We start from the raw sequence: 15,114 nt of genomic DNA, 5'->3' as shown, positions 1-15,114 counted from the left end.
ACAGATGCAACAACATCTTGATTTATTCATGTCCGCGCTCTGAGGCTGTCCTGCTGCCAACCCACTAGGGGAGTGCAGACTTTCAACAGTACATAAAAATAGTCACGGAACAAGGAAATACAAGATAGCGCTTTCAGATGTGTTTACAAATGGCCCTTGTTCAGGAAAATTAGCTGGAATCAGGGCCTATCGTGCCATAGTAGGATTGTTGTGATTCTGGGAGCCAAAGGAAGGCCTAGTACTGCTGTGTATGCTGCGATGGAGATTCTAGTTCAATTGTTGTCATGTTGTTATGTCCTGGGTCAGCTGATGCTCTGCAGTCAACCACACAACGTTTCCTCTAGCTTTTCCTCCACAAGAGTCTTGGGTTTCTTACGGCATCTTTGTATTCTCCTTGGGTTATTTTCACACTGACAGAATGTACACAACACCATTTATTCACTCTGTCCTTAACTACTTTGTAATACGGAGGCTGCACTGATCTTTAATGACATATAAGTTCTTAATTGTCTGTTTACAGTGCTTGACTTGGGATAGAAGAAATGCAGGAGCTGTCTTTTTCCAAGTGAGACCATTAGATTATGTTAACCTGTCACGCCTTGGTCATTGTATTTTGTGTTTTCGTTATATATTTGGTCAGGCCAGGGTGTGACATGGGTTTATTTTGTTCTATTTCGTATTGGGGTTTTGTAGTTATTGGGATTGCGGCTGAGTAGGGGTGTTGTATAGGCTTGGCTGCCAGAGGCGGTTCTCAATCAGAGTCAGGTGATTCTCGTTGTCTCTGATTGGGAACCATATTTTGGTAGCCGGGGTTTCACTGTGTATTTCGTGGGTGATTGTTCCTGTCTCTGTGTAGTTTCACCAGATAGGCTGTAATTAGGTTTTCACGTTCCGTTTGTTGTTTTGCTTTTGTATTAAGTTATTTCATGCATCGATCTTCATTTATTAAAGACATGAGTAACCACCACGCTGCATTTCGGTCCGACTCTCTTTCTACAAACGAAGAACGCCGTTACATAACCGACATTCACACGTTACATTATGCTATAGAGATCTCTGATTATTCACTGTAAACAGTTCACATATTTTCCACGACTTCTCCATGACTTAACAAAATTTCATGACTATTATTATAGCCTACATGAAAAAGTAAGTCTTATTGACACTTCAAAGCTGCTGTGTCTGATCCCATGTAGACCTACCACCTCCTGCTGTTGTGCCCTTGATCAAGGCACTTAGCCCCCCACATACAGTTGAAGTCAGAAGTTTACATACACTTTGGTTGGAATCATTAAAACTCGTTTTTTCAACCACCACACAATTTCTTGTTAACAAACTATAGTTTTGGCAAGTCGGTTATGACATCTACTGTGTGCATGACACAAGTAATTTTTCCAACAATTGTTTACAGACAGATTATTTAACTTATAATTCACTGTATCACAATTCCAGTAGGTCAGAAGTTTACATACACTAAGTAGACTGTGCCTTTTAACAGCTTGGAAAATACCTGAAAATTATATCATGGCTTTAGAAGCTTCTGATAGGCTAATTGACATCATTTGAGTCAATTGGAGGTATACATGTGGATGTACTTCAAGGCCTACCTTCAAACTCATCGTCTCTTTGCTTAAAATAAAGGGAAAATCAAAAGAAATCGGCCAAGACCTCAGAAAATAAATTGTAGACCTCCACAAGTCTGGTTCATCCTTGTAAGAAATGTCCAAACGCCTGAAGGTACCACGTTCATCTGTACAAACAATAGTACGCAAGTATAAACACCATGGGACCACGCTGCCGTCATACCACTCAGAAAGGGGACACGTTCTGTTTCCTAGAGATGAACATACTTTGGTGCGAAAAGTGCAATCAATCTCAGAACAACAGCAAAGAACCTTGTGAAGATGCTGGAGGAAACAGGTACAAGATCTAGTATCTATATACACAGTAAATCGAGCCCTATATCGACATAATCTGAAAGGCCACTCAGCAAGGAAGAAGCCACTGTTCCAAAACCGCCATAAAAAAAGCCAGACTACGGTTTGCAATTGCACATGGGGACAAAGACCGTACTTTTTGGAGAAATGTCCTCTGGTCTGGTGAAACAAAAATAAAACTGTTTGGCCATAATGACCATCGTTATGTTTGGAGGAAAAAGGGGGAGGCTTGCAAGCTGAAGAACACCATCCCAACCGTGAAGCACGGGGGTGGCAGAATCATGTTGTGGGGTGCTTTGCTGCAGAAGGGACGGATGCACTTCACAAAATAGATGGCATCATGAGGGAAGAAAATTATGTGGATATATTGAAGCAACATCTCAAGACATGACAGGAAGTTAAAGCTTGGTCACAAATGGGTCTTCCAAATGGACAATGACCCCAAGCATTCTTCCAAAGTTGTGGCAAAATGGCTTAAGGACAACAAAGTCAAGGTATTGGAGTGGCCATCACAAAGCCCTGACCTCAATCCTACAGAACATGTGTGGGCAGAACTGAAAAGGCGTGTGCAAGCAAGGAGGCCTACAAACCTGACTCAGTTACACCAGCTCTGTCAGGAGGAATGGGCAAAAATTCACCCAACTTATTGTGGGAAGCTTGTGGAAGGCTACCCAAAATGCTTGACCCAAGTTAAACAATTTAAAGGCAATGCTACCAAATACTAATTGAGTGTATGTAAACTTCTGACCCACTGGGTATGTGATGAAAGAAATAAAAGCTGAAATAAATCATTCTCTCTACTATTATTCTGACATTTCACATTCTTAAAACAAAGTAGTGATCCTAACTGACCTCAGACAGGGAATGCTTACGAGGATAAAATATCAGGAATTGTGAAAAACTGAGTTTAAATGTATTTGGCTAAGGTGTATGTAAGCTTCCAACTTCAACTGTGGAACTGCACTGTTAGTCACATGTTGTCAACATCTGGTCAACCCTCCATATGGAGAGCTCCTGGGTGTGCAGGCTTGGCTTTTTCAACATTACAACCAAAAACTTTTGTCTTTGTAAAATGATTCCCTCATTCAATAAATCACGGATCAAATGGACAAGGTAGACTACTTCAAGCACGATATCTAACTCGGCATGTTAATATATAAAGCTCAAATCTTCATGTTTCGGGGGAGATCTATGCACAGCAAGTTATTTGTCAATTCACTTACATGGCTACTGTTTAATAGGGGTGAATCCCAGCTTTCCAATGGTACAGATTTATTTAGGCTCTACCGTGCCAGTGGAAAGGCAACAACAAAATGAATGCTTAGTTAGCTATAGTTAACTAGCGACATAACTGTTACAAGTTATGTTTTGAATTGGTGATCAAGTTAGTCTGTCATTATTTTATACCTGCTGCTGTCGATCTTAAATAAATACAAGCATTTCGTTACACCCGCAATAACATCTGCTAAACATGTGTATGTGACAAATAAAATGTCATTTGATTTGAAATGTTGCGCTCTCTCTCCTCGGGCAATGGCCTACTCGCACTGGCACACATGCAGAACCACCACAGACAACTGAAGGGTCATTCCTATAATGGCTGATATGTCGTTTTAATTTTTATTGATTGTTCATATTTAAAAGTGTGCCTTCATGAATTACATGAACAACAATTATTCAACTAATTTCCATAACCTTTGATGACCTTAAAAACCATAACTTGACAACTTGGTACAGTGCCTCATGTCATTCAGGCTGGCACATTTTCAATCTGGTTCAATCTCAAACAGCCTACTGTCACTCACAGATTCACAGACTAGCTGAAAATTAACTTGAGCAAAGCGGAATCAGGAAATGAATGCCTACTCTCCATTGCTATTCAATGAAGATCCCGCCTTCATTCCGCTTTGATCAACCTGTTTATCCTCGGTGTGTGAATCTGGGCCAGCGATAGGCTACTTTGCTTCTATAGAGGAGCTGGTACACGGTTCCCCAAAAATGTGAAGTGCCGGTATGGCGTTCCGGACAGCTACGGCCCAAGTCAAGCAATGTTTGTTTGATTAATTTGGTACTTGACTGGCACTTGAGCTGACACTCACCTTTGAAGAAGCTCTTGACCTTCAGGTACCCAACGCTGAGGCGGAGCACAGAGAGCTTGTCCAGGCGAGAGCACACATCCTCAGGGAATGGTAGAAGGCCCGTCAGCCTGTCCAGCTCCCCGTTCAGCCGATCCCGGTGGCGTTTGGAAGGGTTCGACTTGACCACTTCTGGAGCAGGGGTTTTCTTGCTGAGGGGCAAAGAGACATCGTTGTGGTTAGTTTGTTGTAAAATGCACTGTACTTCATAATGGCCAGTGTACACATCACACTTTAGACTTCAGCTTACCTAAAATATGTCAATGACACATGTTATTATAGCTAAATGTCATAAGCTTTAAATGCTTGGCAAGAGTGACATCCACTAAAACAGCTTCCTGTGATGAAATAAGAAGCATGAATCATTTAACAACGGAAACATTTCGTAACACTTTCATAAGCAGAGGGGAACAGGAACTTTAATAACTAAATGAACCAAGACTGACTCACTTCAATCATCCTTGCCTGCAGGCCCTGCCAGGGCATAGCATTTTCTGAGTTTGGGGTACGATAGGGAGGTAGAGTTCGTAAACAATTTGTTATTTTTTGAACAACTTCAATTTCTTTTTGCATGCGACTCTTTCATTGTAGTTGTTCATGTGACCTGCTGCTGGCCGTAATGAGTCCTTACAGCAGGATTAATACGAGCTCCCCCAGCTCACCGGCTCCTACCAACAACTGTCTATCACGTGCACACAGAAAATAGTTCATGCTGCAGGCCGCATAGAGAAGGAAAAGGCATATATAGCACTCATAACTGATGACATGGTGCAAAAACTAATGCAATTCATTGATTATTGTTTGTTATTGATGGACACAGCTTTCTACCCAAACATACATAGGCTGCCTCTGCTCAACATTCGAACTTGTGAATGAACTAATCATTTGGGGGGGCTTCTGGAGTTTGTTGTGCTAATCTCCCTCGCACAGTCAAGCAATGGCATTACGTCAAGAGTCGTTCACAATCTAGTCCGTTTGCGGCCGCAATTAGAACTTGTTTCAAAGGTATCAAGAAATAATCTTATTTGTATGCCTAGCAATCACAACTGTACATAGTTTGAAGCACACTTTCAGAATTCTCAGTCACAAACGACAGCTCCAATAAGCCCCCCGTCATGATTCTTCACGTTTTTAGTCCATCGTTCGCCGGTAGTGGGTCCTGCGTGCTCTAGGCATTACTGAATCAAATAAACAAATTCATGTGTTTTTTGACTGAATGAGTTGAAAAGTCGGTAAAAACAGCCAAACTTCCCATCACTGGTGGATGACACACTAATAAAAACATGAACAGCATCGAAACCCAGTGAGCAATAGTGGTGCGCCGCACACAGTATTGAAACCCACTGAGCAATGTGGTACGCCACTCTTGCCCGAAAGCAGGAAAGACGATGCAACTCATAAACGTGACTAATAAACATAGTGAAGCACACTGTTTTATAATGTGAGTCATCATGCATCATTAGCCTACTGCGATAGGAGTCAGACCAGACAATCGCAGTGCCTGAGGCCAGCGGGATGGCCTGCTTTAAGTAGAAAAGTGTTGAACACTCTACATTGCATCTGCTGGCATGCACTATACAAATATCACTCCTCTCTACAGTTTATCCAATATTAAGCGTCCTGCAATGCAAAAAAAAGCCTGTAGTGGAATAGTGGAAAAATTACAATTAACAAAGATGGACAGTTATTAATGTCTACAAACGTTCACATCTATTTAATAATTCCAATGCAACCTTGAGGCCTTAAATTTGATTTTTTTCCCCCTCTAATTTCCACTGTGTCAAAACCAAGTATTTTTGGCCACATCAGAGGCTACTCATGGTCTTTGTTTGTTTTGTTGAGCTCATGTTCTATTTCACTTCAGGAGCAACTGTGTGATGAAGTCTTGGGACCACCATTGTTGACCACCACACATGTCATTAATTGCAAATCAGACACACATGCTCAGGCTCAAGTCAAGCATGCTGGGACTGGAAGAGAGGGGGGGAGATGACACATACCCTAAACCCAAACCATGGGAGTCAGGAGGCTACAACACCCCTCACACCTGCTGGAGCAAAAGTGGACGACTGCAGTACACCATTCAACGTTTTCAAATGTGGGTTAAGGGTTGGAGGAGTGGCAGCTGCTATTTATCTCAAGGGCTTTGTTCAAACAGTGCCTGTAACACATACTGTAACAGTAAGACAATGAATCCTCAGGGGACAAAAAGCATATTCACACCAACTGGAGAAAAACCATGATAAGTGGACTATATAAGGTTTTAATCCATTTCAATACAACAGTCCAACCCAACCCAAACTAGTGTAGGCTAGTGAACAGCAGGAGATAACAGCTGCTGGTCAGGTTCAACAACCACACATCTCCCCTTCTCCCAAATTCAAGGGTTCTACCTTCCTCACAGAGCTGTTTCTCCCATACTTTGTGTGACTTTCCCATTACAGAAACTGCCGATGATCATAGGTATAGTTTTTCCCCCCTCTTCCCTATTGAATTTCCTGCAGGGAATACAGCCATAATTCAATTCCCGGCCTTAGACCCAAGCAATACCTAACCAGAAATAGAGCAAGACTGACCTCACTTTTCAAAAATGCCTACGGAGACAAATGCCAGTATTCAGACCAATTTTTTCCACCTTCGGTTGCAGTGCATCATGGGACTCCAGACACAGACAATCAGGGCAGTCATTGTTAGAGTTAGAGCAAACTAGGTTTACCTCATCTCTCTCTCTCTTCCTCTCTCATGGATAGTCTATTTAAAGTGCAAAAAGACATGGCTGAACCCAAAGACCCTTCATTCTGATTCAAAGGGATTCATGTTGCACAGAGTACGTTGTAATGCAATCGGCATGCTTTTGTCTGCTCAAAGTGGGTGGTTTGGGGATCAAGAAAGTATTTTGAACAGGCTGAGAATACATCCAAAAATGTGTAGGATGCACCCACAACTACAATCATGCAATCAGATCTAACAACTTTGAAACCATGGACTTATTCAGCGACATGGTGGACTGGAGTGGACACTCACTCAAACAGCACATGACATTTAGCATAAACAACACTGAAACACTCTAATGAAGGACAGCTTACTACACTACAGAAACACTGAAGGAAAGGCTACACACACAGAGAGCTACTTTATTTCACAATATCCACTCGCCGACGTCTTCCTTCCATGTATCTGTTCCTGAGGTGCTCTGAACATTCCTTCCACCTAAGCTCTGTTAGTTGCGGATGCAAATGGATTGATCTGTTTCATCCGCTACGACTCCACAGCACCGTAACGTATGGACACCCCACTTCAAGTTGTCCTGTAGCCAGCCAGGAGGGCATCTCTCCTGGCAAGCAAACTGAGTGAGTCCCCCTCTCCACGAACCCCCCTGGGAGCTGCAGTCTGATCAGCTGATCCCTACCATTAGAAAGACTGAGGGCTGCTGCCTATACGAAAAAGAAAGCCTGGCTATAAAGGCTGGTATCACGATGGTATTACCATCCTTGTTACTCTGTTCAAAGAAACGGTCTCTTGTCTCGAACTAAAACCCATTCCCCAGGTCAGGCGGGGCAACTTAAAAGAGACCGTGTAGCGTTATTAAGCATTATTCAAGGTTGAAAGTAGAGTGGGGCTTTTTCTCCACATAAACAACAGTAGCACACTCAGGTACATTATTAATCTAAACATTTGTTAAAATATGTCTTTGGTCTGACATGTAGGCTGCAGTTAGAACGAACTGGTCCTAGTGAATTTCTGTTGTGGCCTAAGTTCAGCTGAGAACAGTGACTTGATGTATACAGTTGAGGCTGTTGTGGAGGCCTCCCTGTAGATATGAGACAACCATAGAACAATAAGCCACTATGCTGTTGTGCATAAGATTTGTTTTGGCTTTCTGCCTCACCTCTATCAGATAGACTGTGTGTACACACACACACACACACACACACACACACACACACACACACACACACACACACACACACACACACACACACACACACACACACACACACACACACACACACACACACACACACACACACACACCTACCTTTCCCCCATTGTTAGCTAGTAGAGACATACTAATCCCCCTACCTCGCTGTTGGCCAACAATAATGTTGACACCAGCAGAACATGGTAAGCACTCTCATAATAAGCTTTTTGTCGTGTTCTGAAACAGATTAACAACTGTAACACCATACAAATCATTGGAAATCTACTTATGAACAGTGTGTTCTGCCACAAAATTGAACATTCAATAATACATTTAATCTTAATCATCCGTAACTCTCTCACACTCACAAACGGATACAAACACACACATCCTACTTAAGCTACCATGCAAACACACACACACACAACACACACCTTCCCACAATCTTTCCCACAAAGACTTTAATGACCTTAAGGAAATAATTCAGTCATATTGTCACACAGTGGGCTCTGGGAGTAATCACAACCTGATGTAGAAATGTCTCAGATATACTGTATATGTTAAACACTTTACATCAGGTAGGCAACTTAACTATGCAATTACAATAGTACTAATGTGTAAGTTGTCCATGTACTTTTCAACTGTACATTTAGAGGCCTAACAGAACAATCTGTCATGTATATTGAAAGAATAGTTACAGTTACTAAAAATATAATATTGGATATCTTTACTGTTATGCACATATTTGGTCAAACGTGATTAGGCATATAACCACTTGTAGAATGCTTTAACTTACTGAAAACACAAGGGCAGAAACATATGTACGCATGTCGTAGGCCTATGAGCAAAGGCGAGAGAAACAAATTGACACAGAAATGAGAGATTCAGATGGACAGAACCCTTTTGGAATGCTACTATGCACAGTTTTTTTTTTACAGTCAGTCCCATGGTGCCTTTGTGCTGCAGAACCCAGATGGCTGTCCAGGAAACCTTAGGCCTCTCTGAACAGCCCCACATCTTCACAAAGACAGAGACATACGTCCGCACAGGCACATGTCTAAAGTTACTTATTTTTGATGTGGGATTTATACTGGGAAAGGTCTATTTGAAAAAACTGTATATGATTTCACTAACATTGAGAACATAGACGTTCAACAGACACATGCCCACAAGCACACAAGCACATATAGTTGTAACACATTCCATCAATTTTGTCTAGTTGTTTTGACAAATCCAACATGTCATGCCTAAAGAAAATGCATTTAAGATGCATGAAAATAACAGCATGAAGATGGTAATGAACTATTATGAACTTTAACCTGGTTAAATCAACGTTTTAACATTTTATTTTTAGGATATATTATAGTAAGCAAACTTATCTAGGTGTTATTAATTATTCATGCACGTGAAACATTCTCAATACTTTATTGGAATCATTTAAAAAAAAAGTGGAAACAGAGGAAAAGTACAAACATATTGCACCGCTTAAGTTTTCCATGAAGGAAAAGTTTTGTTTTTTTCCAGCCAAGCTTATTAGTAAATCTTACATGGTCGCGAAAAACGGCATTATAAAACATACGTCTTTTGTAACTGGGTTGTGTAATAACAGTGCGTGTCAAAAAAATATGCTTAAACGAAAAAAAGTAGAAAAGACGCAGAAGTGTTTTCGCATAATGAGAAGAAACCGTATATCAGATTACAATAACATACTTCAGGCCAGCGATCATCCCGCGCACCCCGCCCTCCTTTAAGCATCGCGTGAGAGCGCAGCCGACTCTCAAACTTGATTGTGATTAATGCAAGAGTACTATTTCCATGCCAGACCAAAACTATACACGATGAGAGATTCTTAAGGTGACCCGGTGAAAACTAAATGGAGGCACAAGAACTTCTGGTCAGGCATACATTTACAACAACACATCAACACAACACACATGCACTATTACAAGCTTTGCGTGCGTAAACGTGAGACTTTATCCACTGTCTGTGTAGAAAGAAAGCCAGTTACCCCAGAAGAAAGAGTAGAAAATTAGCAATAGACCAACACTAATAACCATTTATGAAGAAAATAATCCAACAGCACGCAGTAAATGATTATATTTAGCTGCATGGATAAGTAGCCAATGTAAAGCTTAAACATATTAATTATATTTCACCTGGCTATTGAATACGCCATTGAATTGGCTGTTACTGAAATTACATCGAACGAGAGTTGACATTATAATGTATGCAATGCACACATTGTATTTGCATTAGCATATTCGTGAGAAATTGCATTATAAAATGTCAATATATTTGGTATATATGTTCGGGAAAAGACATGTTGCAAATGTTAGAATCATGCACGATTCTGTAGACTATCTAGCTCATGCTAGACCTAAATCGATCTTCCCAAAACATTTATTGTCTGGTCAAACAGGTTTAAATGACATCCTTACGTTTTCTGAACGGGCTTCTTCCGCTTTTTGACAGCATAGACTCCAGCGTTACTCAACATGGTGACGCTTCTGCTGTAAATCGGCTATAAATTTGTCAAAAACCAACTAAATAAAATTCACTGTCTTCCTCACAGACAGTTCTCAAATAACCAGGGAAATTAATATCCAGACATAAGTGAATCCATTCAAAGATAACTTGTTCTTAACTGACTTGCCTAGTTAAATAAAGGTGAAATAAAAAAATCATGTACAAATAGAGAGGTCTCTTTGTAACGCAGATCTCCCGCAACGCGACGTAGACAGACCCAGGCGGTCAAAGTCGACCGTGTTAGACGCGCGGTGAAAATCCAGAAGTGTTTGGGGGATTAAGCAACTTTAGGAAAATTCCCCTGAATGAATAGCCTAGTATGTGCGTGATCCTGTTCTTTTTCCGTGAGAAGTCCAGTCTCTCCAGACCCCCAAACAAACAATAAAATACTTATTCTAAAGGGGTAGATTTTGCCGTAGCCCAACCCTTTGAACAGCTTCGGAGCTGCTCTTTTACAGCAGGTAAAATTGGCCTATCGTTTTTGGCATGGGGCGTTGTCAGGAAATCATACACGGACGGTCGGAGCACTTTTAAGGTGGACCAGAATAGAAGTGGATACCGGAGAGCAGTAGAAACAGCGCAAAGAACTCCCTGCGTTTGTCGCGTGCATTAAATCGATTATAAACACATTCATTTTCATTTGGAAGTCATGTGCCGTAGAATCAGTTAAACATTTACATTTGTAAGTAATGTTATTCAATCATTTTAGTAACTACAGAGTTATAACAACTTTCGATATGACATGCACAAATAATATAACCATGTAGGCCAATGTTTATCCTCTAACATGCACTAAAATATAATTTGGTTCTATTTGTGATGCTTGATGTGCTGCAAATCCCGCCTCTCCCATCTCACTGGTTTTTAGGAGCATATACACAATTTTACGGTATTTTACTGTGTCATTACACAGTCCTTGCATTGATACCATATTTATATTACAGTCGGTGTACTGTAATGTGAAATAGAGATGTTTACTTTCCACCGAGCTGACTGTAAGCTTCTGTCAAATTCACAGTAACATCTTTACAGCGTACTGTATGCAGGTGCGCCAACTCAACAACATCATGGGTGACACATCTGACTAGGGGGAACCATAGCTTAGCTGGTAGAGTTCTTACAGATATTTTGGATGGATCCGTGCCTGCATTAGTGAAAGAAAATGAATAGTGGTTTAATTGTACAATATCATGGTAATAATAAAGTAATAACCTACTAATTTAATGTCAATACATTTATGTCTGACAATGATGGGCTGACATTTGCAGCACGGTTTCAAGCATCAAGTTGGTGCAAGCCTCACTTATTTAATGACAAAAGCCTGGAGATTGAGAGATTGATAAAAAAAAGTTCAATTTAGCCCCACGCAGAGCCCTGGTGGCTGTCTGTATGTTGTAGACCATATAGACCAAAGAACACAGCCCATATTACCACACATCACCACACCTCAGTGACAGTCAGAAGCCGTGCGTGTGGCACCCAGAGACAGCGTTTCACACTCCCAGCACTCCCTGTGGGCCTCTGTAAACAGCATGTTTATCTAGAAAACCCTGTGACACTTCCTCATAGCAAGCATCTGTCACCATGTTCCCATCCTGTGCCCGAAGTATGCAGGGAACTCCATTCTCCTCCCTGTCCATCAGTGAAAGTAAGCTACCATTGCCTTTCACAAACAAAAGATGAACAAACATTGCTCAACATCCTCAGCATAATCTCAAACAGATGTAGGATCTAAATTTGATCATCCTGTTGCAGGAGAACTTTCCTGCAATGTAGAACATTTATACATTTGAGGTTTAAAACTGCTTCTGAAGTTCCTAATTTCCCGTTTAAAATTTTCAGACTTTATTTTCCAGGAAGAAAAATGTATCAACCCCTACAAAGATGTCCATGAATTATAATCCACATAATAATTAACATTTCCTGATGTAGAAAAGTGGCTTGAATTAAGATCTTACACATGTACACTCATGATCTACTACTGTGGGCCATGATTGAGAGGTGCTGTAGGTACATGTATGGAGTATCTGCCATGTCTCTATCATTGGGAGAGGATACATTCTGCCCTAGGGCCATGTAAATCACTTCCCTAACAACCAAACAAATAGTCAAGGAAGAGAAAAAAAGGCTGAGTATTTGTGGACGTGGTAAACTTTGCGACGTTCCAAGGGTGACCTGCTTTTCAAGTCTGGCTTCTCTATTACCTGTACAGGCCCATTACCTGTTACCTGTAACCAACCACACATTCATAAACTCGCTGTAAGCTATCATTACAGAACATCAAAGGGCGGTGGGAAATGACTGTATTACACACAACCGTGAGAGTTGTAGCATAAACGAGGGAGTGTGTTTGTGTGTGCCTTCGTCAAATTGTACTTTTCCAACATTTCATCTTTTGTTAAACTCCTGTTGCCATAACGCTGCAGGCAGGCCAACCGAGCTCTGTGCTCTGCTTTACAGTGAGCTAGCCAGCCAGTCAGCCTGCCTCTAATTTCAGCAGCAGTCCAGTGGTAATGATAGTTTTGCTCGTGCAGAAGAATAAAAATTCAGACAAAGTGCTATTCAGACTGTGGGAGCTGAGGAACATGGTTGCTGTCCTTGCCACAGAATTCTGACCATGGTAGTGGAGAGGCCTATCATGCAGCTGTTCCTATGGGATTCATTTATTATGTGTGTTTGTTTATGTGGCCACGGTGCATTCCTGGGTGACAGTCACCGGTGAAGGGCAATGGACTCCGTGGCAAGATGTCTTTATAGATAGATTTGGTCTGAAGGAGAAACTACATAGTTGACTGGCTGAGTTTTTGTGGACATGCAAACAACCTCACTCACTATCTGTTATTGTCCTGCCGAACACGGTTCTCTGTTGTTGTTACTGACAATATTTTTTAAGTACTGTATATCTGACAGATATATTATCCATACTATTTTTAAGCACAGCAATGTTAAGTTCTGTACCTCTTAGACAAAATGGGAGGCTACTTAACAAGGTTTATTTAAGTTTGAGTTGGTAGCTTGTTTTTTTTTTTATACGGGCACAGGCTTCAAACACATGCATCACACCCAGGATTAATAAACCTGTTCCTCCAATAGCATACTGGTTTGAGTCTCATTAAAGCCTTCAACTGGTATTTAATAGTAAAGGAAATGCAGGAATGCACCAGAATGCATGACTTAAAGGGGAAAGTTGGGTAAGTTTAGGTTTATATTCAGCATTACTCTGTCAAGGGAAATATAGTATAATTTCTAACAAAGATATCTACATTCAGTGCACTCGGAAAGTATTCAGACCCCTTGATATGTTCCAAATTTTGTTACATTACAGCCTTATTCTAAAATGGATGAAATCTTTTTTTCTCTCATCAATCTACACACAAACTGAAATATCAAATTTACATAAGTATTCAGACCCTTTACTCAGTACTTTGTTGTGCTTAGGGTCATTGTCCTGTTGGAAGGTGAACGTTTGCCCCAGTCTGAGGTCCTGAGCGCTCTGGATCTGGTTTTCATCCCCTCAAACCTGACTAGTCTCCCAGTCCCTGCTGCTGAAAAACATCCCCAGAGCATTATGCTGCCACAACCATGCTTCACCGTAGTAGGGAGGGTGACAGGTTTCCTCCAGATGTGACGCTTGGCATTCAGGCCAAATAGTTAAATCGTGGTTCCATCAGACCAGATAATCTTGTTTCTCATGGTTTGAGAGTAATTTAGGGGCCTTTTGGTAAGCTCCAAGCGGGCTGTCATAGGCCTTTTACTGAGGAGTGGCTTCCGTCTGGCCACTCTACCATAAAGGTGGAGTGCTGCAGAGATGGTTGTACTTCTGGAAGTTTTCTCCCATCTCCACAAAGGAACTCTGAAGTTCTGTCAGAGTGACCATCCTCTTGGTCACCTCCCTGACCAAGGCCATTCACCCCCATTGCTCTGTTTGGCAATGCAACCAGCTCTAGGAAGAGTCTTGGTGGTTCCAAATTTCTTACATTTAAGAATGATGGAGGCCACTGTGTTCTTGGGGACCTTCAATGCTGCAGATATTTTTTGGTACCATTCCCCAGATCTGTGCCTCGACACAATCCTGGCTCTGAGCTCTACGGACAGTTCCTTCAACCTCATGGCTTGGTTTTTGCTTTGACATGCACTGTAAACTGTGGGACCTTATATAGACAGGTGTGCACCTTTCCAAGTCATGTTCAATCAATTGAATTTACCACAGGTGGACTTCAATCAAGTTGAAGAAACATCTCAAGGATGATCAATAGAAACAAGATGCAAAGGGTCTGAATACTTATGTAAATAAGGTATTTCTGTTTTTAATTTTTAATACATTTGCAAAAAAAAAATGTTTTCACGTTGTCATTATGGGGTATTGTGTGTAGATTGGTGAGGAAAACAATTAATCAATTTTAGAAAAAGGCTGTAACGAAACAAAACGTGGAAAAGGAAAAGGGGTCTGAAAACATTCTGAATGCACTGTATATTTCAAGATGTTGTGTATCCCGGAAATAATTAGAATTAATGTAAACATTACAGTTTTGAAAACATAGCCTGTCCAAAAAAAGTGGTCTCTTGGCACAACTTACTGGGGTAAGTTAAGCTG

At 41.1% G+C, this 15,114-nt stretch overlaps 1 protein-coding gene across 1 annotated transcript in view; it reads right to left on the bottom strand.

The window, feature by feature from the left end:
- LOC118367009 (aryl hydrocarbon receptor-like) overlaps nucleotides 1–10,991 on the bottom strand; it is a 49,756-nt gene extending 38,765 nt beyond the window's left edge. The window contains exons 1-2 of the mRNA XM_052493746.1: nucleotides 10,433–10,991; nucleotides 4,037–4,224 (exon numbers count right to left, since the gene is read on the bottom strand). Coding sequence (XP_052349706.1) covers nucleotides 4,037–4,224; nucleotides 10,433–10,491 — 247 coding nt within the window. The 5' untranslated portion in view covers nucleotides 10,492–10,991. The remainder of the gene's footprint in view (nucleotides 1–4,036; nucleotides 4,225–10,432) is intronic.
- Between the last annotated feature and the right edge of the window lie 4,123 nt (nucleotides 10,992–15,114).

Source organism: Oncorhynchus keta, chromosome 34 (assembly GCF_023373465.1).
Source record: "Oncorhynchus keta strain PuntledgeMale-10-30-2019 chromosome 34, Oket_V2, whole genome shotgun sequence".
NCBI classification, from domain to species: Eukaryota; Metazoa; Chordata; class Actinopteri; order Salmoniformes; family Salmonidae; genus Oncorhynchus; species Oncorhynchus keta.
The sequence above is the reverse complement of the archived record's forward strand: the minus strand, read 5'-3'. Positions and strand labels throughout refer to the sequence as shown.